Here is a 26,741-nt window from a genome sequence, read left to right as displayed (position 1 = left end):
CTAATCTTCTCCAAGTCACAGTTATTAAACAGTTACAGAGAAAAATAACCTTCTTTCCAAAACTGAGAAGCTGGAAATGTACGTTTTTGTATTAATGGGACGTTAACTTCTAAAGCTAATGCTGAATTATGTAATGATTTTAATTGCAGTTAATATATGAGACTAGTGGGCAGTCGAGCATGTGAGAGAAATATGCTGCTGTCACATATCAAGATCTTCTCTCACTGCCCTACTTATATATAATATATCTGCAGCTCCATAATATGGTTGTGTTTAAGGAAGATGCTCTTGGCTGTGTGCATATTTTGTTTCTTTTCTTATACCATTGCTCTTACTACTTGACTCTACCTGACAGTAATAAAGTTATCTCTGATTCCTACCCAAATCCTTACCCTTTTAAGGAGTAGTGTGTGTGCTCCCCCAATTCCCCCACCCATCCCAGTTATCTGAACACCAGTCAGGCAAATTTTGCCTTTCTAAAAGCAAAATACAGGGAGTGGAAAAAGCCTGTAGAAATATCCTTTCCTGCCCCGCAGGTCTGCCTCGTACACTGAAGTAAGACCGTGTCTTTAGACAACTGCTGTAGGCTAGAAGCCTGCTGCATTTATACCCAGATGAAAGGGGCAATGCAGAGTCTCATGGGGATTCTCCACTGGCTACATAAAGCTTGGTAAGAAAGCAAGGAGTCAGTCCGTGACAGCTTAGCAAACAGAGCACAGATCCCCAAAGGCATTCTCTTGTATGCTTAATACTGTACCTTATAGAAAACGGTAGTCTAAACATCTAGACCTTTTATAGATGTGTTGGTTTGGCAAAGTCATTCTATGTTGTCTGTAATTCTGTTTGCTAATAATTTCCTGTTTGAAACAGCAACGTTTCTAATTTCTGGATATTTTTGTATCATTCTTCCACTCACCCCTCACCCCCGCCCTGCAAGATTCTTATATATCTCCCTAATAGCCATGGGTGCCCGACATTCTTGTGATGTTGCCAGCTTTGTAGTATGAAACATGAATGCGTTTCATCACCACCCAAATTGGAGATGCTAATTTTCAAACTGTAACGTTGTTTAAAACCATAAAATACTGAACTAGATCGGCTACACTGAGCTGTGAATATTACTTGAGAGAAACCGGACAAAATAGGAGTAAAAAGTGACAGGCCAGGATTATAACCATGTCCAATAAGAGAGATGAATGAGCAGTAAGGAAAAATAGGGAGTGAGCAAGTGTAATAGAAATGGCAGTACGCCTCCCCTCACCCCGAACTGTGTGCAGAATGACCGTCAGTTCAGACATTTTAGCAATGTGTAAATATAAACATTTATCTGCACTTTTTTGTATACAGAAACTATTGACTAGCTGCTGACTGACAGAGTTAAAATGGAATTTGGATCCAATGTCCTTGCAGGCAACTGAATAAAACCTATAGAGTTGGCATGTGTGGCTTAATGAAGCAATACAGGAAACTCTGTTGGCTCTGTAGCAAGATAAGGTTCAGCTGTGAACTCTGGCCTCCCAACAGGGGAAAACAGTGGCTCTTTGAAGAAGCATACAACCCAGAGTTTGGTTTCAAAACCTCAACACTGCCATCACTAGATAAGCATCAGTCAGTGCAAAAAGGTGCATTGAAACTATGCTGCCACAGCCAGCCCCAAACTCTGTACCAAAAGGACTCAAACTTGAATACCAGATGATTTCTAAAGGGCTACCTTGTAACAGTTATTAAACCATTAAATGTCTCATTCTGAGGAGATTGGTTAGATTATATTCATCAAGCATTCTGTGAGGATGCAACCCAGTCAAAATTAGAAATTGGAATCTCTCTCATTTACTACTTATAAGCTATTGACAGAAATCTAGTTTAAAACAAAAATAAAACTTCTAAAATATTATAATTTTGATTTTGTAAATGACATTTTCAGCTAAGAAGTCCTGCCTGATTAAGTCTAATTCAGCATGTCTTCCTTGAAGTAGGTTTTCTTTTTCATATTGTTAGCTTTAAAAAAAAAAAAGCAGCCTTAAACCCTTCTTTTGAAAAATATATTTTGATGCTTGTATGGGTTTGTTTACCAGGTTCTTGTTAATCTCTGTGCAGGAGTCTTATTCTGAAAGGATTTCTTGTTACTATTATAATAGCTTTTAACTCGGCTGAGGTTTATTTAACTAAATGGGAAGAGAGAAACTTATCTGTCTAATCCCTCTTGAATGTTTACATTGTGATGCCAAACTAAACGTTGTTTAAAGTGGTAATTCTCTGTCTGTGCAATAGTCAATATGTGGTTCCCAGAGTCATTTGAAACATATTAACATAAGCGATAGTACTGTCATATAATGTGAAAAGCTAAGTTGCTTATCAGTATATTTTGATAAGCTACTTAAATTTTACAGTAGCATTTGCTGGCTTCAAAACAAATGTTAATGATGGAGTGCTGTTCACTTTATCTGTCACGTATATTGCTTCTCACTTCATTTATTACTACAAGCTGTACAGTTAGTAACCATAGGGGCCCTGATTTCTTTACCGTTGGCAGGATGTAGTCATATTGTGTAAAGGCTGTAAATTTTGTCCAACTATATCAAAAATATACTTTATTTGCTTCACAAGGCATCTGTGATTAACAGAGAAATCACTTTATGCTTCGTACTCCTAGCTTCTCTGTTCACTATAGCTTAGGGAAAATTCCTTGCAGAGATTTAAAAAATAATCAAAGATCCTTGCCATGCAAGAATGGTACAAAATCCAAGCAAAGCTTCCTACAGCACAGAATAGTGTCTTAGCTGTCTGTCCTTGTTTATGTGCAGTGGAAATGTCCCTAGAAGGCATAGCAGTACTAAATAGCCATACAGTGTGAAAAAGCAGATACATAATTTTCAGCATGTTCGCGCCTTTGAAAGTTGACTCTTCGTTACTGATTATTGTAAAGAACTGATATGCTATAAATGAGGCAAATTTGCATTCAGGGTAAGAAGTATTCTTGGTCTAACTACAGCTTGAATAAGTGGAATTTTATAGATGCTGGGTAAGAGAGTATACCCATCATTCTGGTGATTCATTTTAAAAAGAAATAATTTTTTAAAGAATATGCAAATAATGTTATTGTAATAAAAAAGAGGGGGGCAGGATCCAATTACAGAACAGCCACCTTTTCCTACCCTTTTTATGGCCCCAACAGCTGCATTTAGGGTCAGTAATTAAGCATGCAGTATGGGAAAATTTTGTATAATTAAAAAAGTGTGCAACAATATGTGCACTTATAAACAATTCCAGAATGTTACCAATGACTGCATAGACAGTTATGACTTCTGTATGATCATCCATTTGTTGCATGTGCAGTGAAATGAGTTTGGAAATGGTGGCCTTTGTTATGAATTTCCAGCATTGATTTCTCCGATTCTTAGACCTACTTTCACCCATTGCTGCTTTTCATGGTGGTGCCATGCTGTGGCCAGAAGCTCCAGGAGTGATTATTAGAAACTCTGCAATCAAAGGAAGGGGACCAGTGGCCGATACATGCTGCACTGCAATGGCCCACCCTCCTGGCCACACCCACTGCAGGAGAGAGTACTAGCATACCTTCCTGCCAGCCATTTATCAAAGTTTCAGCTCAGATGGTGTGGCTTTTGTTAACGATGCATCTACTGTGTATAGCAAAACTTGCGAATCTAGAATTACATGATGATATTTTCAAGTAACTTACAGTTGTGCTTTTTCCTTTTTGTTTTTTAGTTATCTCCCATGGTTTGAAGTCTTTTATAAGCTGCTCAACATCTTGGCAGATTATACAGCAAAAGGACAGGTACTTTTCTGAGCTCTCTCATTTTGCAAACATTAAATGTCCTAGATAGGGTGAAAACTAACCATATAGGCAGTATGCTCATAAGAGAATAGCCAGTTGAATTGTCAATCTGTACCATACAGTCCTATAGAATGGGCTTTATGATCTACTTAGCTACTCTCATGAAAAGGGCTTTGAGAAATGCAACACATTTTAGGTTAATTTTGGTATCCAAGAAAGAGTCATTTGAGAGAGCCAGGTACAGTTTAGTTAGGCAAGTACCATGAAAGTTCCTCCAGAATTCTGTTAATGTACCTTAATAATGGCCATAGCATCCCTGCAGTTCTGGTATTGGGCCTCCTGGAAGACAGACAGACTGTGCTTCCGGGAGTGTTGGACAGATGTCTTCTCTAAACCTATTTATGTGGTGCCCCGATACAGATTTGAAACGAGGTCTGCTGAGGCAAAAGGCCTTTTTCCTGTTGCTCATCCCATCTGTCTTACCAATGTAGAAGACATAGACCTTTGCACTTAAAAGTGGGGTGGTGTTGTGGAATTCAAGTATGCTCTTTGATATTTCATTCAAAATATGAACTGAAAATACTAAGGGTCAGTTCTAGGACTATAAACGAAAGTTGGTGGTGCATGGAGATTGTGCATATTGTAGAAAACTTTAGACATTGTATGTATCATGTATGTTTCAGATACGATAGGCTACTGCAGTACTGTTATAAACTGACTGGTTGTCATATGTTACTGCCTTGATTCCCTTACCATTTCTCCAGTAATAGTCGTATTTTGCATTTTATCACACTTGTACAGATTAGAAGAAGAAGGAGCGCTTGCCTTTTTATAATGATGTCTTCAGCGGAAAGCAAATAGTTTCTGTTATGAAAGAGTTGCTATGGAAGCTGGCCCTCCCTGGGATGAAATTGTAGTAATGCATAGGATGGTTCCCTCACTGATTTCTTGAAAGATTTCAAAACGTAGAAACCTACATGTGGGAAGATGTATTTTGTTTCTAAAAGCAGCATTTTATATCGCCAGGATATTTGCATAGAAAATAGTGTCATTTCCTTTGAGTCTGCCGTATAAATCCTTTTGGCATCTGTTCCTCACATTTGCAAGTGATCTAGCCTCAGAGCACCCATATACTTACATCTCAGTGACTGGCATGAGATGACAATTTATTGTTTAGTGTTCCTTTATTAAGCAGGTACCTTTTTATTTCAGGACAGTCAGAGGAATGAACTCCTAGAAACACTTCATAAACTTCCCATCCCTGACCCAGGAACACCTGTTCATCTCAGTGTGGTAAGTGAGGGAAGATAGCAGCAAACTAAGGAGACACATTTTCATTATGTAACATTGTAAGAGGAAAAACATCAAAACAGCGCTTTCTTCTTTTTGAGTCTTGTAGCAGATTATATTGTTTTCCCTCAGGGACAGGGAACTGTGCATGCCCCCTTTCCTGTTAAAGCCCTGAAGAGCCTCTCCGTTTCCCTAGTGTTAATCCTGAAAAGAGTCCCCATCCTTTGATCTGTAGAGGACTAGGTGGGATTCTGTATGGACACTTGTGAGCATTGCTCCTTATCAGCTTGAGGGGTCACTGCTGAGCAACACAACACTCCTCTTATTGGGGTTCATGATCCTATCTCTGCAGCACTCCCAGCCCCTGCTGGCCTGCATTAGGAACAAGACTGGGAAGCAAACTCCGAGTTCCCTGCCTGGCAGAGCAACACTCTGAGCACTAACACTTTGGTGCATGTGATTTTGGTGGTTTTTCCTTCCTTCCCACCTGAACAATAGTTACTCCTCCTCACACTTGCATTGAGGTTGTTATATTCTGCTACAGTCTTAGTGGAAAAACTAGTGGAAGAACTTACGCTTGGGTTGGTGGGGCTTTAAGGGAAAGATTTCTCTTTGTTTTCTTCTAGTTGATGTTTGCGGATCAACCTTGTGTTCTGGGCAGCAATTGCTAAAACCGAAAGAGCCAGTGAAAAATACTCAACAACATGTTGCTTTGTGTGCTGCTTTGGCTTTTAGAATTCACATTTAGAACTGCTGATGTACAGCTACAGCTCTGCTTATCTGTCTCCCTCTTTCATTTCCCTTTCCCCCTCCTTTTAAAACTAACTGCTGGCTACAAACAGCTTACTCTCATCACTCCACCCTGTAATGTCAGTCGACAGGTAGCAGTTGTTTGGCCTAGCTAGGTCACCAGCTGGCAGTGGAGATGACCTAGTCCTATCAGGGAAAGCTATTGTATGAACAGCATGTCTGCCTGACCTAGAGGACAAGCTGTCTCAGAGACAGGATGATCTGTTGGGATATTTCAGTTGTTTCATACCAGTGGTTTCAAGGAATGCTGTTGGTCTCCCCTTGCCTCAAACATTTCATGAGCACTGGAGCAGGAAAGAATATCAAAGGACAGCTTAGGGACTACTTTTGTTTTGGGCTATTTAAGCATTTTAGTTTAGCTGTTTACAAGTTGATGGATCTGTAAGAGCTTGTGGAGTTTTTTCCTATTAATTGTGTAGTCTCCATATTCCATTTCCTCTGTTCCTTTTCAATTCAAATTAAAATAGTGACACATTGGGAAGCTAAAGTCTGCATTGCATACCAGTTTTATCTGTAGTCAAAGTAGCTGTTTCAGCTACTAGATATTTCAGCCGAAAAATTGTTCATGAAGTATGGAATGTATGATAAATCACTATATACAACAGAATTGTGTGACTTGTGGAAACATTACAAGAGCACAACAGCCCCCAAAAAACTTTAACACAAAATAAAGTGCCAGTGTTATAACACATCATAAAATTCAAAATAATATAAAATATACAAAATATTAACTTACAAACAAAAATACAAAGTGTGTCTAACTACCCTCACTTCCCAAAATAAGAACATCAGAAATGTCTTGCATTATCAAAGTAGCAAATAATAAAACAAAAATAGTTTCCTGGAATGTAAAGCAAGTAAATTTCTCCATTAAGCAATTCACAAATTGCAGTGGTGTGAAGCATCATGAAACTAGGAAACCAACATAAAAACTAGACAGTTTTTCAAATAGCTAAAAATAAAAAGGTGTACGCAAAATAGCTTTCCAGTTAAATTACTCAAACAACATTATCTTCTTTAACATGTCATGGATTAAGTAAACTGACCATAAAACAGGATATCAAATTGCGAGTTTTGGTATTTGAAAGCCATGAATGAAAAATATATGGGCCTTGATCCTGCAAAGACTTATGTATGTACTTCACTTTGCACACATGGCCTTCAGTATATGGCAACATTAGCAATTGATGTAACATACAAACCTCTTCCTTACTTTTTGTACTTATTCCAGCCTCCTCTTACTTCTGTGGGTTGATTTAAAACATTTTGGTAATAGAGAATGGATTCCCATTTGTTGTCATCCTCCGACCCGTAGTGGAACCATTTATTGCACCTGGAAGAGATAATTTGTTCAGCTTTGTTTCTTTGTGCTGCACAATCATTTAATCATTGAACATGTTTTAAAAAAAACATTTTAAAAGTCACATTGATGTTTCTTTGCAGTGGCCAAGTTCTGTAGTTAGATAACACTGTTAATTAATTTTATCGCTCGCAGTCTGTACAATCAGTTATTGTATCAGTCACATACAGTTGCTGAAACTTGCTGCATCTTTACAGTCAAGGCTTTTCTGTATTGTATGTTAACAAATGTGGAAATGACATTATATGTTTATAATGGGTTCTTCTCCCATATAGTAATATTTTTACCACTGCAACTCTCTAGCTCTGTATTTATTTTTGGGCTAGTTTTTGATATAACCAATGAATGGATGTTTATCTGCTCATTATGCATGTCTTAACCATGACCAGCTGGACTTGAAGCAACAGCATCTGCTATGGACAAAATTTGCCATATGCAAACTTGGTAGTTTGTCTATCTGGTGTGGTAGATCAGGGCATCTAAAGGGGGTACTTGGCAGGTTGGAGCATTATTTGGTGCAGATTTTTGACACCATCTACTGTGAACTTTCCAAACCACATAGCAATGCAAATATGCATTGCACAGGGCTGCTTTGTGTTTCTATTAGCCATGGGATTCAAAAGACAACAAGCAGGAGAATAGTTAATAAATTATATACCTTAAGTTAGAAAAAAATCCTATTCCCAAAAGTTGTTTGCTTTCTTAAATGGTGGTGCTTTTTTAATTTCACGGTATATATTTCCCTAGAGGAACTCTCATTTATTCTGCCAGGTGATATAATTTTGCAGAGCTTCAATCATTCTCAAGCAGTCATCAGGAACACTCTTAAGGTACCACTGGAGAATCCTATAATATATAAAAGGAGATATGTCAAGGAGATCAAGAGCAACCATTGTTATTGCATCAGAACTCTTTGTATTTCCTACAGCGATTGGGGAGGGTAATTATGAGAGTTCCCTCGTTTAACACAAAGGGTGAATTACCAGTCAGTTTCATTCTCTGAAAGTAGGAGCCCTTTTTAGATACAGCTCCATCTCTTTTGTTGCCTAAACAGTGAAACATATTAATATTGTACTACCTTAGGCCAAAAAGGAGCTAGCTGTTGTATGTTCTGTACTCAGACATGGATCTTGTAGTGGGCTGAGGAAAGATGGTCTGAATTACAGAAAGCTTTGGAGTTCTTCTGACATAGCCTCACACTATTTATGACCTATGTGTATTAATACATCTGAAGTACAAGAATTACATGTAATTTATCCTTTTAAAGATATTTGATACTTTGTAACTCAACATTCGATATAGTGTTTTTTTAACCTTGAGAAAAAAATCTAAATTTTGAAATCAATGACAAAATGATCTAATTGGTAATTGATATAAAATGTTGTTATATATTAGTTTCCTTTTGCAGTTATGGGCTCAACACATTACTGATTCCAAGCAATATTTTGTATTTCTTTTAACTATGCAAAAATAATTTTGTGTTTTCCTTTCCAGCATTCTTACTTTAATGTGCCTGACATCACAGAGCTTCCTAGTATCCCTGAAAATGTGAGTAGCATAGAGGATTATACATTTTACAGTTTTTCCTTTTAATTTCAAGAACAGCAAGACAAAAAGCTATCCTCACTTAGAGCTAGTAGTTCCTGTTACATGATATTTTGTGAACTCGTACTAGATATTGAAACTCTTCCACTGTTTATCTTCTCAAACATTAAATATTGCTGTACCAAATTGTATTACAGGATGTCTGCTGCTAAATTGCTTCTGCAGGATTAACCAGTGACACAATAAATTAGCTTTTTCCGTAATTACTGTAAATTAACCCCATAAAACTTCTCTCCAGTATTCTCTCTAGAGCAAATGATTTTCAGTGTCATATGATGAGATTAAATTGTCTATTTAATTAAGAAAAAATATCAAGTGAATGGGAAGTTGTGACAGAATAATGGTCTCTTGATATAAATGCGAAATCAAGATGTTTATTTTCAGAGATGCAGACATTAATAATTAGTGTTCCCAAAAATAAGGATATTTAAAAATAAAATAGCTTATTCTGCAATAGGTGTCTTAGTGGCTGTTTCTTACCACTATTGATAAAGCTTGCTGCTTTCTGATCAGTTTGCAAGGCAAACTTAGTTTGAATGAATGAAAATATCTTTGATAAAAAGTTATTATTTAAGAGAAACACTTACAGTTTCAGCCCACCCAAAACTGACTGACTAAAAAACTGACTATTTTTGCTAATGTCTGTCAATTAAGGAAGCTCAGCCTTCTAAGTGCCATTTGCCAATGTCAGATACTATAATAATCTATTTAAAACTGAATTGTTATCAAGTACAGATCTGTGAAGTATTTTTCAAAGTGACGCCATGGCAGACCATTTTGGGATAGAGGAGGTATGAGTGTGTGCAGCTGTGCATATGTATGAATGAGTGAGGCAGATGAGAAGTTTTATCTATTTCACTTTTACCTAAACAGGCAAACTAGAAAGGTATGTTGTCAAAAACTTTAGTTTTTGAGATACGTTAAAATTGTGTACATTCCTGTTTTATAAATCCTAAAGATTTTTTTTTTTTTAAGAAAATTTACAATTTCACCATGAGCCAATAATAAAATAGCCCTGGCTTTTGTCACTTCCAACCCACTTGCCCCCAAATTAAAGTTTTGTGCTCCCTCTGCTGGTTTCCCAACTACAGTTAATATACCCGGTTTCCATAGTTCTGCTGCTGCCATCAATGATGCTTCAGACTCGGTAAGCAGAACAAAAGTATAACTTCAGTAACTGACTGACTGTGCATTTTTATGAGACATAGTTTCTGTTTTAAAATTAAGCTGATCAGAAAGATTGAAAAATACACTATATTGAAGCTGTTCTTAATGTTTTCTGAAGTTTTTTATAACGCTATTTATTGTTTTGAGTCAAGAATGTTAATGATGAGTTTAAATATCTCTAGTTGAAGACCATAATATTTAAAATGCCAAAATTGCTAGGGCTTCAGAAGGGGTGAAGTGCAGTTGTTTTGTATAAAACCTCCTTGGACTTTTCAAGATATCACCTTTGGTATTTTCTCCCACATTTTCTATCCTGCCCCACTGGTGTGTTCTTAGTGTCTTCACAATTTGGTGTCTGAATTCTGGCTAAGCGCTGGGGCAATAAATTCCAGTTTTCTGGACTTCTCTGCAGCTTGGTGGATACACTGGTAGGAGGTTTTAAGGCTAACTTCCTCTTTTGTGAAGACAGCATGCTTCCTCTCTGCCATACCTACACAGTGGCAGGCAACAAATCAAGAGCTTGGTCTAGTATCCAGATGCAGATTATTAAGGATGATGGCCATGTAGACAAATTGGGATGGAGGAGCATGGTAGGGACCTTTTAAGCAGACCATGGGACTGTCTTAAATGATCACAAAGGGACCAATAAAGGTCCGTTGCGTACCACATAGCTTTCTAATGAAGGTTGAGCGGAACTTTACTCGGTTTCTGGGTTTTTTTGAGTGGTTTCTTCAGAGATACACTTCAGCCCAGTGTTCATACAGTGTCTTGTACAGATTTCACCATACCTCAGATGTGTCATCAGGGGAGAGGTCTGCAAGTGTCAAACACAGAGAGGACCTAGCTGATATTTGCTGGCCTTGACCACTCTTTAGACCTCCTTGTTGTGAGCCTTTTCCAAATCTGCCTGCCTGACATCTCAAAGTCTTGCTGCTAGATAAAGGACAAAACCTTCTGAGGTCAGATGCTGCACCAAAAAAAAAAAAAAAATCCATTTGTGTTATAAAAATAAAGAATCCAGCCAGACCTTCTAATTATTTATTAGTGTGTTGCTTGGTGAGTTTGTGCAGCAGATGTTTGTCCTTTGTTTTTCCCATTGCAAATATACATAGTTACCCGCTTTTCTGTAGATCTTTACATTACCATTAAATTTAATACACATGCTTTATTTATTTTTTATGGCATTGGTTTTCCTAGAACTTTGATACATTAGAAGTAATACAGGACTTACGTCCTGAAGCTAAATCAGCAGTCAGTCTGGTTTGAATGAGTATGGTATCTTTTCCCAAGTGGTGGTGGTGATAATGTTTTAATGCTAATTTGTCTTCTTTCATCTAATGATCTTAAAGATTTTACAGTGAGGCCACCAAGGAGGTTGGGAAGTATTATTCCCATTTTACAGATGGGTATGTTGAGTCACAAAGAGATTGAGTTGGGAGTGATCAAATAATAAATCACCAGCAGAGATTAAAATAGGATACAGGATATACCACACAGTACTGATTTCAGAATGTATAGTTTTATTTACCTTCAGTCTGTTACATCTGCAAGTGACGTTGGCTTGAGTTCTAAGGCAGGAGCCAACTTCCCAAAATATCTGTACAGGAGACATGATGAATGCTTGTGAATCAAGGCTTTTATAAAAGAAAAGGCTTTGGACCAGAAGGACTTGGAAACACTTTGAAAGCTTAATGTTCAGTCTGAAGGAGAGGGGATTGCCTTGTGTTGCTAAAAAGCATTTCCTTTGGATCATTGGTTGGTGTTGATAGGCTTCAAAGGGAATAATGTGGTCCCAGCAATGTGGATGATGGGGGCTTTAATGGAGGGAATAGAGAGTTCTGATAGAGAATGCAGAGGAGACAGATGGGAATAAAATGGAAACAACAACTGATGTGATCATAGAATATCAGGGTTGGAAGGGACCTCAGGAGGTCATCTAGTCCAACCCCCTGCTCAGAGCAGGACCAATCCCCAACTACATCATCCCAGCCAGGGTTTTGTCAAGCCTGATCTTAAAAAACCTCAAAGGAAGGAGATTCCACCACCTCCCTAGGTAACGCATGCCAGTGCTTCACCACCCTCCTAGTGAAAAAGATTTTCCTAATATCCAACCTAAACTTCCCCCACTGCAACTTGAGACCATTGCTCCTTGTTCTGTCATCTGCTACCACTGAGAACAGTCTAGATCCATCCTCTTTGGAACCCCCTTTCAGGTAGTTGAAAGCAGCTATCAAATCCCCCCTCATTCTTCTCTTCCGCAGTCTAAACAATCCCAGTTCCCTCAGCCTCTCCTCATAAGTCTGTGTTCCAGTCCCCAAATCATTTTTGTTGCCCTCCGCTGGACGCTTTCCAATGTTTTCACATCCTTCTTGTAGTGTGGGGCCCAAAACTGGACACAGTACTCCAGATGAGGCCTCACCAATGTCGAACAGAGGGGAACGATCACGTCCCTCAATCTGTTGGCAATGCCCCTACTTATACAGCCCAAAATGCCATCAGCCTTCTTGGCAACAAGGGCACACTGTTGATTCATATCCAGCTTCTCATCCACTGTAACCCCTAGGTCCTTTTCTGCAGAACTCCATTCGGTCCCTAGTCCGTAGCGGTGCATGGGATTCTTCCGTCCTAAGTGCAGGACTCTGCACTTGTCTTTGTTGAACCTCATCAGATTTCTTTTGGCCCAATCCTCCAATTTGTCTAGGTCCCTCTATATCCTATCTCTACCCTCCAGCGTATCTACCTCTCCTCCCAGTTTAGTGTCTGCAAACTTGCTGAGGGTGCAATCCACACCATCCTCCAGATCATTAATGAACATATTAAACAAAACCAGCCCCAGGACTGACCCCTAGGGCACTCTGCTTGATACCAGCTGCCAACTAGACATGGAGCCATTGATCACTACCCTTTGAGCCGGACGATCTAGCCAGCTTTCTATCCACTTTATAGTCCATTCATCCAACCCATACTTCTTTAACTTGCTGGCATGGGAATAAAATGGAAACAACAACTGATGTGATAAACTTAGTCCAATAAATTTTTATGCAAATTCATCAATCTAGGTCTCAGTGTAAGAAAAGAATAAAAACAAATTTTGAAAATGAAACCCTTAGTCTAAGGTTTGTTGTTTAAAGATGATTCTCAGCTACTTCTCAGGTTTCTACTTAATAAAAGCAGTGCTTTTCTTTGCTAATGAATATCATTGTGTAATTGCACACTCGGGTTTTATCTGTCTGTCAAGGTAACTTTCATGTAGGATTGTGGTTTATATAGACAATAATATAAAGGCATTAAATGAACATAAATCTTTATAGTTTTTAAACAGTTGACCTGCATTTTTAATAATGCCACATACCATGGCAGTAATTACATTTTTAAGCCTCTATTAACAAATCTTTAGTAGTGCTAGATTTTGAAGTTGTGTGTAATGATTAATGGAGAATCACATAGAACTCCATTTGGAACATTAACAAACTTGTCGTAATTATCTGGCTTTGTGTCAGACCAGAATGGTTAATGATCCACAAAAGCATTTAGTGTGGACAGTTACATATAACACCTGAGATTTCACTATTTCAAAAGATTTCTTAGGATATATGAAAGATTTATGAATGCATTGTGACTTTCAGAAATAAACAAATTGGGTTCATTGCAGGAAATATATTACCAAGTAGTGTTAGACACACGGTATCCATTGTATTTCAGATTTGTCAGGTAATTTAGCTGTTTCAGAGATGATGGAAGTTTCTTTCTGATGTGCTGTGATATATATTCTTTGCATTTTACATCACAACCTCAAACTGCATGATATCTCACTTATTAAAATATATGTATCTGATTTAAGTTCTTGTGTTCCATAACTTTTTTCAAACTAGTAATTTTATATTCCTATAGCTAGACCATTTGTAACAGAATACTCACCTCTTTCTTCTTTCCTGCTCTCCAAAAGCTACATCCTGGCATTATAAAATATATTATGGATTACTTAATATGTTAAGCAACTGATAGATCTTTGAAGAGCAACTTTTAAATGTGTGACATTTGGAAGAAAATGTGCTTCTAAATAAATCTGGCCTATTCCAAAAGGGAAATTTACAAAAGACTATTAAATGAAGTTTAGACCTAGAGATGAGTAACTAAGCTATGATAGTTTGAAAGAATTTGTTTTTCAGTGATGCATATACATTTTTAATGGCAGTTTAGCATACATAGAAGTTATGGTGCACTTACTATTACATTTGTGACCCCAGTTGTTGTTCCATTTCACAGAAGGGGGTACACTCAATTGTAATCCTATTGAGAAGTTCTCTTTGGGATGATGGTGAAGGAGGAGGAAGCAGGAGTGAGATCTTTTGGCCTGAATAAAATCAACAAAAAGTGCACATACCTATTAACAATAAAAAAAGAGTAATTGTTGAATGAATTTAGGGTGGGACTGTGACAGTAGCATGAAGGAGTTGTTAGGCTTCCAAATCTCATTGATTTTTAGTGGGATTTGGGTACCTGATTCCCTTAAATTCTTTGAGAAATCTCAGCTTTAATGTCCAAGGAGAGTTTTAAATGGTGAGAAATCAAATACATAACAACCGTACTGAGTACATTGGGACTTCTCTGTTTTCAAGCAGCTTGGTTCCTACTCATTTTCAGCTTAGCAACTTAGGAGGTGTAGCCACCTATTTTGAACTTATCTCAATTTTCTCTTTAAAGATGACATCTTTTTTTTATAAATAAATGTGCAAATTACTGCACATGCGTTGCCCAGCCTCAGTATCGTGCCATGGATCCTGCATGTTCTGTAGGTGCTCTCTCCACTTTCAGAAATTTGCAGATCTTTAGAGAGGAAAAATAAAACCATATAAAACTCCCCACATGTAGATATATAAATGTCTCAAAAAGCCACTGTCATGCTTAGGCAAACTTTACAAAACCTTAACAACTTTTCCCCATTAAATTGTCCAGTTCTCTTCCTTTATTTGCCTCTGCTGATAGATTTTTGTTAATCTTTTAAGCTTTCACTTTCTGTGTAGTTGATTCAGTTCAGGCAGAATTCAGGGATTCTACACTCCTTTTGCTGTGCCCGACTCTGCTAACATCAGTGGAAGTTGCATGCTCCTTGAGGGAAGAATGGGCCCCCTAATATTTGTAACATCTTGATTCATACCACTTGGAAAAACCTGTGTCGTCACGCACTGTGTTTTGGCATCACAGAGAGATGGGTGTGTGGGGAAAGCAGAACTTTAAAGGAGACAGCTTCTGTTTAGACACAAATATCTTGCTAATCAGCACAGATGGGCCGAGAAATACAGAAAAAGTACATGACAGTTTAATGGGGTTTTGGCAAAGTGTGTTGTTTTTTAAAAATATACCTGTATGTGGCTATAGGTTTTCCATAACAAGGGATCTAATGAGACCTGAATGATGTCTTTATACCTTTTTGTTCCTTACTAACAAAAGTGAGTTTATTTTTGAATATTTTATTTTTAAAAATCACCACAAAAATCCTCCAAAAATCAGGCGTAATTTTTGTCTCTAGCTCTTCCTTTGTATTTGGATGGCAAGCTGTGGAACATATTTTTGCACAGTATGAAGCTTCTTGGCAGACTCCTCAGGCCAAGTATTGGTGGTTTTAGAGTTATCTTTGGATCTGTCAAAAGTGCTAATGGGCTTTCTGAGCTTCTTTAAGCTTCTACATCCTATTTGATTTCTGCTTTTTGTGTTCTGCTTTATTCTATGACGATTAAGATCCCACTTGAACAAATGATTTGTCTTAATTTTGCTTTATCACATGTGCTGTTTGTATAAATATGCATACTTACCTTTCAGCAACCTATAGTACATCCACAAGCAATTTATTTTGAGTCAAATCCATTAATTTGGTCTTTTCTGGTGTGCCCTGAATCAGATTAAGCTTCCTATTCTAAAACTTCTTTTAAATGCAGTTTGCATTGAGTTTAAACCTTCTCTGCAAATTAAGAGCCTGTTTCTTCCAGCCTTGCTCAGACTGAGAAGCACCTTAGTCCATGAGTTAGTACTCCATTATTTTCAGTTGGGATCGCTTGCAGAGTAAGGTGTAAGTAAGGGTGACTAATATTTTACTCACTGTCATTCATGAGCCATTTCACTACTCAAGTAAAACAGTAGCAAGTGCTTCTCCCCACTGCAGTGTGTGGAGGGAACACTGGCAGAGCTGCCCAGAAGGGAATGCCTGCTGCAAGGGAGCATGGCCCTCTAGGATGGGGAGGAGAGGGAGTTGGGTAAATAGCTGCATGATGTAGCTTGTTTCTTTCTCAGAGCTGCATAAGTTACAATTATGTTGCATGGTCACTCTTTAACCTGAGCAGCAGCATTGAGAAGAGCTGTGCTGGTGTTCCTGCAGGAAGCATTCACAGGAATTCAGCTCTGTATCTGCCTGGATCTTGCCTTGGCTGCCAGTATCAGTAGCCCTGCCCCTAGCTGGTCTATTATTCTTTGAGTAGTGTCCTTATGGCACTTGTGCCCTCTGTGCCTTTGATTGAAAAATTTTGGTGGCAGTGCCCCGAAATGCACCCTACACATCCTCGTGCCCCATACTGAGGATCTGTGGAGCTGTGCAGGCGAAGGGCCCTCAGTTTCTTCTCAACCACCGCAGCCTGAGATGAAGCGCTAGTCTGCCTGCTTCGCTATACAAAGGTTATGCCTTACTCTAATTTTTTTTCCTTTTCCTTATACTTAAATTAATTCTATACTTTGTTTTGATTGTAGCAGGAGTTTGTTTTGGTAATCCCTTCCCTCCTGGTGGTGCTCTTTTCTTTCGTGATCCCCATTGTCCCAAGGTAGGCGAGGATCTCTGGGTTTCAAATGTTGCCTTGCTTGCTAGGAAGCTATCCCGGTCAGTGAGGGGCATTCCTGGTGTATCTGCTGCTTGGGAGAGAAACACATTTCTCAAAAGTGTTCTGTCTGTTCAGCATTCAAAAGCAGAACTAGGAGATAAAACGTAGACTCTTAATGATGGAGCATTCTCGCTATCCGGCCTCAGATTGAGGCCAGGAGATTCTGGCTGGATGTTGGCGTCTGAGTTAGCATAATGCCCTGTTGACATCTGCATGTTCTCCCAGATCTGCTCAGGAGAGAGCCTTGGAGGACTCATTCTCCTCTTAAAGAGTCCACTTCAGGAAAGCCTCAGTCTCCTCAAAGTAAGTCCACATTGGAGACCTTGTGTTCTGCACTGGGTACTCCAGGCTCCGTTGATATGAACCTTACACCTGGGGCTCTGAGCTCATCTAAGATGAAAGGCATCAAATGCCTTAGTACCGAGACCCTCCTCCATACCACAGGAGGAGGACACTATAGCGAAGGAGTCTAAGCACTCTGCTTCTAAAAGGGCAGTACCTACAACTCTTTTGGTATCTTCTATATATAAACTGGCCACCAACATGTCCTCGGAATGGGAGAGATGCCATGCTTCTCATACTGTCTTTGTTCTTCCCCAGCCATCTTTGTTGGTACTGTATACTTCCATCAGACAAGACCAGAGCAGTCTATGTCCTTGGTACTGGCTGTGGAACCTTTCCCTGTACAAACTCAACCCCACACGGTGCCACAGAAATTCAGATACTCCGAAGACTTCCTTGTTTCTGATGAGCCAGAGTCTGAATGCCTCTTGGTACTGAGAGTGACGTGGTCACCAAGACTGAACTATTTCCTGGTACTGTTCTGTTCTCCAGCACCCTCTGAGATGGGTAGAGCTCCTCCTTTAGACAGGGAGGGTTTCTCTTTCAATTCCCAAATATCAGTGCAGGATTCCCCTATTCACCATCCAAGGGACTTTCCTCCTGCCACTTTTGGTGAAAGAGGGGAGCCACTTCTGGGATGAACTCGTGCCCCTATGCACTAGTTCAAGCAGCATTGGATGGGATGCCTCCCATGCCTTATGGACTTTCTCAGTGGCCTTGCTGGGATTCTTGGGCTGCAATAGACAGCAATTTTCACAAGCTCCTACACTTTTTGATGTGGAGACCAAGAAGGAGATATTCTCTTCACCTATTTATACTCCCTCCATTACGTCAGGTGTTGGAATCCTTTAAAGAGCAGGAGGCTACTCCACAAACAAATATCTTCTCTAGATGAGACAGTTGTGCTCCTTCACCTTCTCTGGCTGATGATATCATACAGTTCCAAGACATAATGAAACATATTGAAGTCTCTTCACAGATCCCATTAGAGGTGATCAGAGAGTCTCACCATAAGCTCCTGTATATTCTGCAATGGACAGCCTCTGCTCATGTTGCCTTTCCAATCAACATGGCTCTGTTGGACCCTGCTAAGACCATCTGGCAGACCCTGGTAACAATACCACCAACTTCCAAGCATTCCAGTAAAAAATATTATGTCCCAGCTAAGGACTCTGAATTTTTATTTTCCCATCCTTCTTATTCTCTAGTTGTGAAAGCAGTGAATGACTGGGGTGGACAGCACCGTGCTAAGTTACACCTTATGAAAAGGATCAAAAACGTCTGGATGTGACAGAACAACATAGTCTGTATTTTCTACATCAATAGACCCACGGAGATGCCCTTTCTACTGAAGCAATAAAGTTATTGAACTGGCGTATAGCCAATCACACCCTCACTTCAGCAGCTTACGTTCCAGACTACAAAACTCCATAGCTAACAATCTCAGCAGACACTTCTCCCATGATTATGAATGGGAGCTGGACTCTCTGACTCTCAATAACGTTTTTCTGACTTGGGGATTTCCAGAAGTGGATCTCTTTGCCACCATTATTAGCAGGAAGTGCAAACAATTTTGCTTGAGAGAGGGTTTGGCCCTTACTCTTGGGGAGATGCTTTCCTGATTCCATAGACAAGGAAACTTCTCTATGCATTTCCATCCACTCTCCTAATATTGAAGGTGGTAAACAGGATCAAATAGGACAAAGCCAAGATTATATTAATAGTTCCAGTGTGGCCCAGACAAGCCTGGTATCGTTGCCTGATTTACCTTGCCATTTGTCTGGGAATGAGTTTTCTGTCCAATCCCAGTCTTCTCTCTCAAGATGCCGGTTGAACTGTCCATCCCATCCTGGGAATTGGGCTTGGTTACTTGATGGTTCTTGGGGATAGAGACTTCCTGTTCAGTAGGTGTTATTAAATAGTATGGAAGCATCTACGCCTAATTCTTACTTGCAGAAAAGAAAAAGGTTTCACCACTGGTGTGACCATCAACATCTTTCATCCATGCATTCTTCACTCTCAATGATCCTTGACTATCTGCTAGTATCAAAAAAGTCAGGATTATGTAGAGTTCCATCAGGGTTCACTTGGTGGCTATAATAAGGGCATTTACCAAATTCACGGCCATGAAAAATGCGTCACGGACCATGAAATCTGGTCTTTTGTGTGCTTTTACCCTATGGTATGCAGATTTCGTGGGTGAGACCAGTGTTTCTCAAATTGGGGGTTCTGACCCAAAAGTGAGTTACAGGGGGTCACAACATTATTTTAGGAGGCCACCCTTACTTCTGCACTGCCTTCAGAGCTGGGTGGCCAGAGAGTGGTGGCTGCTGACCAAGGGTTCAGCTCTGCAGTCAGCAGCGCAGAAGTAAGGGTGACAATACCACACCATGCCATCCTTACTCCTGCATTGAGCTGGCGGTGACTCTGCCTTCAGAGCTGGGCTCCCGGCCAGCAGCCGCCGCTCTCCAGCTGCCCAGCTCTCAAGACAGTACCACCGCCAGCAGCAGTGCAGAAGTAAGGGTAGCAGTACCACAACCCTCTCCCCGCCCCCACAATAACTTTGTGACCCCCCCCAACTCCTTTTTGGGTCAGGACCCCTACAATTACAACACCATGAAATTTAAGATTTAATCAATTGACATCATGAAATTTGCTATTTTTAAAATCCTATGACCTTGAAATAGACAAAAATGGACTGTGAATTTGGTAGGGCCCTAGCTATAACAGCCTTTCATTCCCCAGTTGAGGGACTTTCAGTGTTTGCTCATCCCACCATGGCGAGATTCAGTAAGGAGTTGAGGAACCTTTTTTTTCACATTTAGGATTTAAACTTTGTAATTAAGTGTCTTATGAAACCTCCTTTTGAACCGTTGGGCACCTGTTCACTTCTTCACCTATCCATGAAAATGGCTTTCTTGGTGGTCATCACTTCTTGAAGAGTCAGGGAAATGGGAGCTTTAATGGCGGACCCTGCTTTTACATTGTTTTTCAAGGAAAAAGTTTCATTACATCTGCATCCTAAATTTCTACCTAATGTATCGTCTGAATTTCACATCAATCAAGTCATTCATTTCTTGGTTTTCTTCCCAAAACCACATCAGACCAGAGAGGATACCTTCCTCACAATAGATGTCAAGAAGGAGTTAACCTTTTATTTGGACGGAACCAGGTGATTTATAAAATCTCTAAGACTGTTTATGTCAACCGCTGACAGGTCCAAAGAGTCCACAATTTGCACCCAGAGCCTCTTTAGGTAGATTTCTGGATGTATTATTTCTTGTTACAAATCTGCTGATATTCAATTTCCTCTTAGGGTATTAGTCTATTCCACAAGATTTCTGTCTACCTTGATGACTTAACTCAAAAATGTTCCCATTGTGGAGACATGAAGCGCTGCAGCTTGGACATCCATACACATCTTTTCCAAGCACTGTGCAATGGTTCATTTTTCTAGATCAAATGCTGCCCTTGGGAATGCTGTTTTGTCTTCAGTATTGGACTCTGATCCAAAGCTGCCTCCTTAGGTTGAGCATACTGCTCTAAGTCACCTGAAGTGGAGCTCCTATAGGGACACTACTTGAAGAAGGAGAGGTTACTCATTCTGTGCAATAACTGGAGTTCTCCGAGATGTGGCCCACTACAGATGATGCACTGCTAGCACTCCTTCCTCTCTGGTTCAGAGTTTCTTCTTGTGGGACTTTGCAGTGGAGAAGGAACTGAGGGCAGTTTGCTCACGCAGCCCTATATATCCTTGGTACAGAGCATAAGATTATGTAGGGTGCATGCTTGGGCTGAATGGGCACTACTACCAAAAAATCTCCGATCAAAGGCGCCTGGGGTGCTAGTACCCCAACGTGGACCACTAGTAGGGACAAACATCTCGAAGAACTCCATTTATTGCACAAGGTGAGTAACTTCTCCTTCTGCCATTCCCTCTACATTCAGCAATAGACATGGCAGTGGAGCGGTAGTGACCAAGGAGCCCTGGCTCTGCCCTCCTTTTTTGTGTTTGTGTGAGAGGTGTATCTAAAGTTTCACTCTGTATGTTACGTTTTTAATGAGCATGCAGAGGTTGGATAGGTTGCTTTTTCATTGTAGTATAAGCCAAAATAAATACATAGGCTGAGCATTAGACTGGAAAATGGATATTTGAGTTCTAATTCTGTCTCTTAGATGGACATGCTCTATAGTCTTGCAAAAGATGCTTCCCCTCTCCTTTGCTTCAGTTTTCCAATCTCTAGTATAGGGATGCTTTCTGATTCTCCTTCCCAGGGTGATGAGAGTATTAATGTTCACAAAATACTACCTAATCATTTTTTTGGATTGTATTTTAAACGCTTCTGGTATATTCCCTATTTTCACGGTTGCTCTGGAGTAAATTGTGCCATTAGCAGATTTTTACATAGTCAGCTGATTTCAGTTAGCTGAATAAGAAATCTCCAGTAGCTGTAATTTGTGGCTACTGTCAGATTTCTGGAATATATTTTGTGTGCATAAGAGAACCTATTTTCCTCACAAAAAATTTTCCTCATTCCATATTTAAGTTGCAGGAGTTGAGAGTGAAATCACACTAAGCTGTGTAACTTTCTGAAATCTGAGCATTTGGGAGCATTAATTAAAAAATAACAAAACTAAGCACAGGCTGTAGCAGCAAAATCACACCAGTCTTGAGCTGACGTATTGCTTTCTTCCTGTAGGTCACTTTCTGGTGGCAGTTTGATTGAAGGATGAAGTTAAGGTTCTCTTCTATCTTGAAGATATTTGTATTTGTAAAGTTTTTCTCAAAAACTCTCTCATCTTTCTTCCTAGAGAAATCTGACAGAGTATTTTGTAGCCGTCGATGTCAACAACATGCTGCATCTCTACGCTAGTATGCTATATGAACGTCGCATCCTCATCTGCTGTAGTAAACTGAGCACTGTAAGTAAATTTCAGAATATTCTCTTGACAATTCATTTTAAAAAGTGCCAGTCATGCTGGAGATCATCTGGGATACCTAGAATTTGCGTAAACACAGATTTAAAACTGTTTGTAGGGTGGCAGGAATATTGTATTAAAGTTGGATTTATTGTATAAATGAATATGACAAAGGGCCAGTCTTCTGAGTTCTTCCCTACTTAAAAGGACACTGTATGCAGAGATGAGGCACTGTAGGCATACTGAGAAATAATCGCAAATCACTGGAATCATTAATAGCCATACAATCATTATGTACATTCGCATAAGCAGACAGAAGCAGGGAATTGCAGAAGAGAGAAGTAAATGTATGCTGTCAGGATGTATTCAACATACCTGATTTCTGGCTAAAAAATGTCTGTGTGAAATCAGGTGCGTATATATAAAAAAACAATAAATGTTTGACTGTGCTTGGGCTGTGGAAAATCCCATAGCAAAGATGACTTTTCTGAGGTTCTCAGGCCTCTCAAGTGTTTGAATGAAAAAGTTTTTCTCTTGATACAGATGCTGTATAATAACATTTATACCATGTTAGTAAAACCCTTTTTCATATGCTTATTTGAAAGAAAAATAGATAAATGATTCTTTCAGGCAGAACTTCTGGTGACCTTCTCTTGATGAACCCAGATGGTGAGCTCTAACACGTTAGAGAACCACATTTTTCGCAATTTTGTTTGATAAGATGTAGGCTTAATGCTACTTAGGTTCCATCAAGCGTCTGAAAGATGAAAGCTGCTGAGCACTCCAAAGTGCTGTCTCTTCTAAAAATGGCTGCATATCAATACCAAAAACCTAGCCTGACTTAGTTCAAAGTTTAGCATTATGCATTTGAAGTTTTATCAGTCAATAAGTTCGTGATTGTATGTATAAAAGAAAATGTTAAGTTTTCATTCTGTTTGCTCTGTAAATGGGTATTGATTGTTTTCCGTTATGAATGATAAACAGAGGGTGGTTAACTAAACGTTGCCTTCTAATGCTGTAGACTAAATACTTGAAAGGCTCTTTCTAAAGTTAGAGCACTTATTTCCATTTGTATGGTATCATCTGGCCTTTTAAAGGTCTGATTTTGATTGTATAAGATTATAACTGCATCATAGACTGCCAGAAAATACTGCTGAAACAATACATACCAAAACCATAAAAGAATAACATGTACGTATTGGGAGGGGGAGGGAGAGAGAATAAACCCGACTTGTATTCCATCTCCAGCTAGAAATAATAATCTATCTAGTTAAGAAAGGAAGATGAGATCAGGAGTTTCAGTATAATCTATGGGACATTCTAACAACTTTAGACTCTTGTGACCAAAACCCTAAAGAACCAGTAGCACTTAAATACTACAATGATGGACATTTTAGAAAACTGTTAGATAGACAGACCTATGCAGTGTATTCTTCAGTGTGCTTTTATATACACCCAGCATTGTGGTTTTGCTTTAGAGTCAGAGTGAACGAAGCTACAGACCCAGGTCTAGGATGTAAATCAGTTTGTGTGGGCATGGAGGAGGTGGGGTTGAGTGATTTGTTTGGTTCAGGAAAAAGGGAATTAAATGTAGTATTATAAATTTGGAAGCGGGATGGGGCAGCATCAAGGTAAGGTAAGGTTCTCCCAACTATAGAGCCTGTGTGCTTGGTTGGCATGATCCACCCCTTCGTAAGGTAGGCTGGAAAGAAGCATTACTTACCTGTCACTTTGCTTTCCTTAATAAGCTCTTTCACAAGTAGGCTTGTGTTTTCCTTCCTTATCATCTTTCTCCTATTTGTCTTTCTTTGCCTCTGTCCAAGATAAAAGCATATCTGGCTCTTCAGGGTGAGAGTTAGCCTTACTATACATTTGTATCTTACAACTATATATATAAACTGCATTGAGATTGGAGTGACAGTTTAATACAGGTTTGAAGTCTTGGGTGAGAGCCAGTGATTCCTTGCCTGCACACTTGGCTCTGCATGATCCAGCAGTAGGAACAAGCTGCATTATTTTATTTCAAACTGTGCTCAGCAGAAGCCAAGACCTTGTAACTGGAAACTTACCAAACTCTGAGAAGTCTCAAAGTATAGTCAGTGTCTTGTTTTTTAAAAAAGGAACTGTTGGCAATTAATTTGTTTAACACTTGTGATTTAAATGTAATATCAAGTAAAGTAGAGAAGAATAAGCAAAAACCTTAAAAGTGGAATGAAATATCCTGTGCTACAATGTCTCCTGAAATTCATATTATGATTGAAGAGCTCTTAATATTGGCAAGTTAAATAAGATTTGGTGGTAATTGAGTGCTGAGATCTAACCTATTAATTATTACGTGTGAATTGTTTGTCATTAAACCTGTGGAAAGTTTATTGCAATTTTGCATGGGTTTTTTGGTTTGTTTTTTTTCAACTGGCAAATGCTGAACTGTGAATTTTACTGAGTATTCACAAGCTGAATTTTAACTATTCATTTTGTGATCTAATTCCTCATACAAAGACAAAATTAATCTAGAATGCATAAAACTGAGTGTGTGCATATAGCAAAGACCTCTTTGTGTTTACAAGTTGTAACTGAAAGAGAGAGGAAGTGGAGTATATCTTCTAGCCAGTATTCGAAGCTCCAGCACAGCTTGCCCTTACAGTCCTGCCCTAATACCTATTATACCTATACCTATTCACTGTAATGCAGGCAGTATAAATATAGAAAATATGGCCAAAGTAAGCAGCCTGGTGGTTCTTGGAGAAATTCACAAATTGAGTCTAATTCCTAAAAGTCCGCCACCTGGTTACTTTTCATTGAGGTTAATTTATCCACAACCAGGATATTTCCAGCTTTAAGCAACTATTTGTGCAGAGAAGAAACGCTGTTCTGGCATAAATAGCAAATTCTGTCCCTCTCTATGAGCTGAGAGCCTGCCAGTTCTGTCCATAATCATCTCAAGGTAAAGGCAAGTCAGAAATTGTGCTGTGCATTTGCTTTATTACAGTAAAAGCTTTTTTATCCAGCATGTTGGAGGAATGGGGGGTGCCTGTAAGTGATTCTGGTTAACTAAGAGGGAGGGAGTTTGGGTGTGGGGCTGGGGGTTGGGACACGGGAGGGGGCTTGGGTAAAGCGGTTGGGGCAGAGGAAGGGTTTTGGGGTGTTGGATCTGGGGGGCGCTCACTTTGGGTGGCTCCAGAGAAGCAGCGACCTGTCCCTGCTGTTCCTAAGCAGAGGTGCAGCTAGGCAGCTCTGTGCGCTGCCTTGCCCTGCACACTGGTTCCGCAGCTCTCATTGGCCGGGAACCAATTGAGAAGTCTACATGGAATACTTTGATATTTCCAGCCTGTCTCCTTGCAGATGCTTCTGACAGAACCAACCCCACTGTGCTGATGTGTAGTTTTTATGGTTCACTGATACACCTACCTTATACAAAACTCTTAATGGAAACAACCAGCTACCATGCTCCTCTGTGGCACTCCATAACAAGAAATACAATTCTCTTGAGTTATCATGCCATGGATGAGTCATCACTTTCTGATTGAAAACAGTAGGGTCGCTGGTGTTGCTGAAAATTGGTCATTGTTATCTTCCAAATATTTATTACATCAGCAATATGTTTAATTTTTCCTGCCTTCTATTTTCAAAGTATTTATTAATAGACAAACTTTCTCTGTTAGTTAAAAACCAAACACACTAGCTTAATGCCTCATTTAGACACCTTTGTTAAAACAGCTCACTGAGTAAAAATGCAGAATGTGGTCAGTGTGTGTTGTGTCTGTGCAGTTTTTTATCCCTTCCTCTCTTACGCTGCTGTTGTGGAATGATCATATCTGTGTCTGCTGGAAAGCAGAGCTATAGGGTTTTTCCTCTTGTTGCAGAGCTGTTGGGCTTTTCCAGCTTTACTGAATGGTGTGTCTAAGAGTTTTGTTCCTCTTTATTGTGGGACTTTTGATATACCTTTAAATTAATGTAATAGTGCCTAAGAAAAGAGCTCGTAGTGATTGTAATAACTGGTGTGATATCACTTTTATCTGGGCCAAGCCAGGTATTGTGTAAGATCACAGTCCACCATCTATCAGAGGCAGTTGACAGAGATCTCAGAAAAGAGCAAGCTGTTGTTTTTTTTTTTAAGGGCGTGGATGCACAGACCAGATTTTCACTTTATGAAACATAATAGCACAATGCTTAGAATGGCAACGACAACTCTACATAAACTTAATTGACTTTGAGAAGGCTTTTGATAGCTTTCACAGGACCAGCCTATGGCGCATTCTGTGGGCATATGGAATCCTTCTCCATATAATGAACATCATCAAAAGCTTCTATTCCAATTTTACAGGCAGTGTTGATCACAGTGAGCTCAGTTTTGAAGTCAAAATAGGAGTACATCAGGGGTGTGTCATATCTGCTATCCTCTTCAAATTGCCATCGACTGGGTAATGCAGCGTACACAGAAGACATGCCAAGAGGCATTATCATGACCTTTAATATTGCCTCGTCATCACCACTACGGATAGAGGATCATGTTCTCACCAGTGTAGAATAATTCAAGTACTTGGACAGCCCCATCAGCCAGGATGGTGGAACGTGCCAGGAC

At 39.5% G+C, this 26,741-nt stretch overlaps 1 protein-coding gene across 3 annotated transcripts in view; it reads left to right on the top strand.

The window, feature by feature from the left end:
* Positions 1–26,741, top strand: part of DENND1A (DENN domain containing 1A) — a 421,747-nt gene that overhangs the window by 159,288 nt on the left and 235,718 nt on the right. For all 3 annotated transcript variants that reach the window (XM_084650295.1, XM_084650293.1, XM_084650294.1), the window contains exons 6-9: positions 3,730–3,799; positions 5,012–5,092; positions 8,754–8,807; positions 22,052–22,162. In XM_084650295.1, coding sequence (XP_084506421.1) covers positions 3,730–3,799; positions 5,012–5,092; positions 8,754–8,807; positions 22,052–22,162 — 316 coding nt within the window. The remainder of the gene's footprint in view (positions 1–3,729; positions 3,800–5,011; positions 5,093–8,753; positions 8,808–22,051; positions 22,163–26,741) is intronic.

The sequence above is a fragment of the Lepidochelys olivacea genome, assembly GCF_965140295.1.
Source record: "Lepidochelys olivacea isolate rLepOli2 genome assembly, chromosome: 16".
Lineage (NCBI taxonomy): Eukaryota > Metazoa > Chordata > Testudines > Cheloniidae > Lepidochelys > Lepidochelys olivacea.
This window is presented reverse-complemented; position numbering and strand designations above follow the sequence as displayed.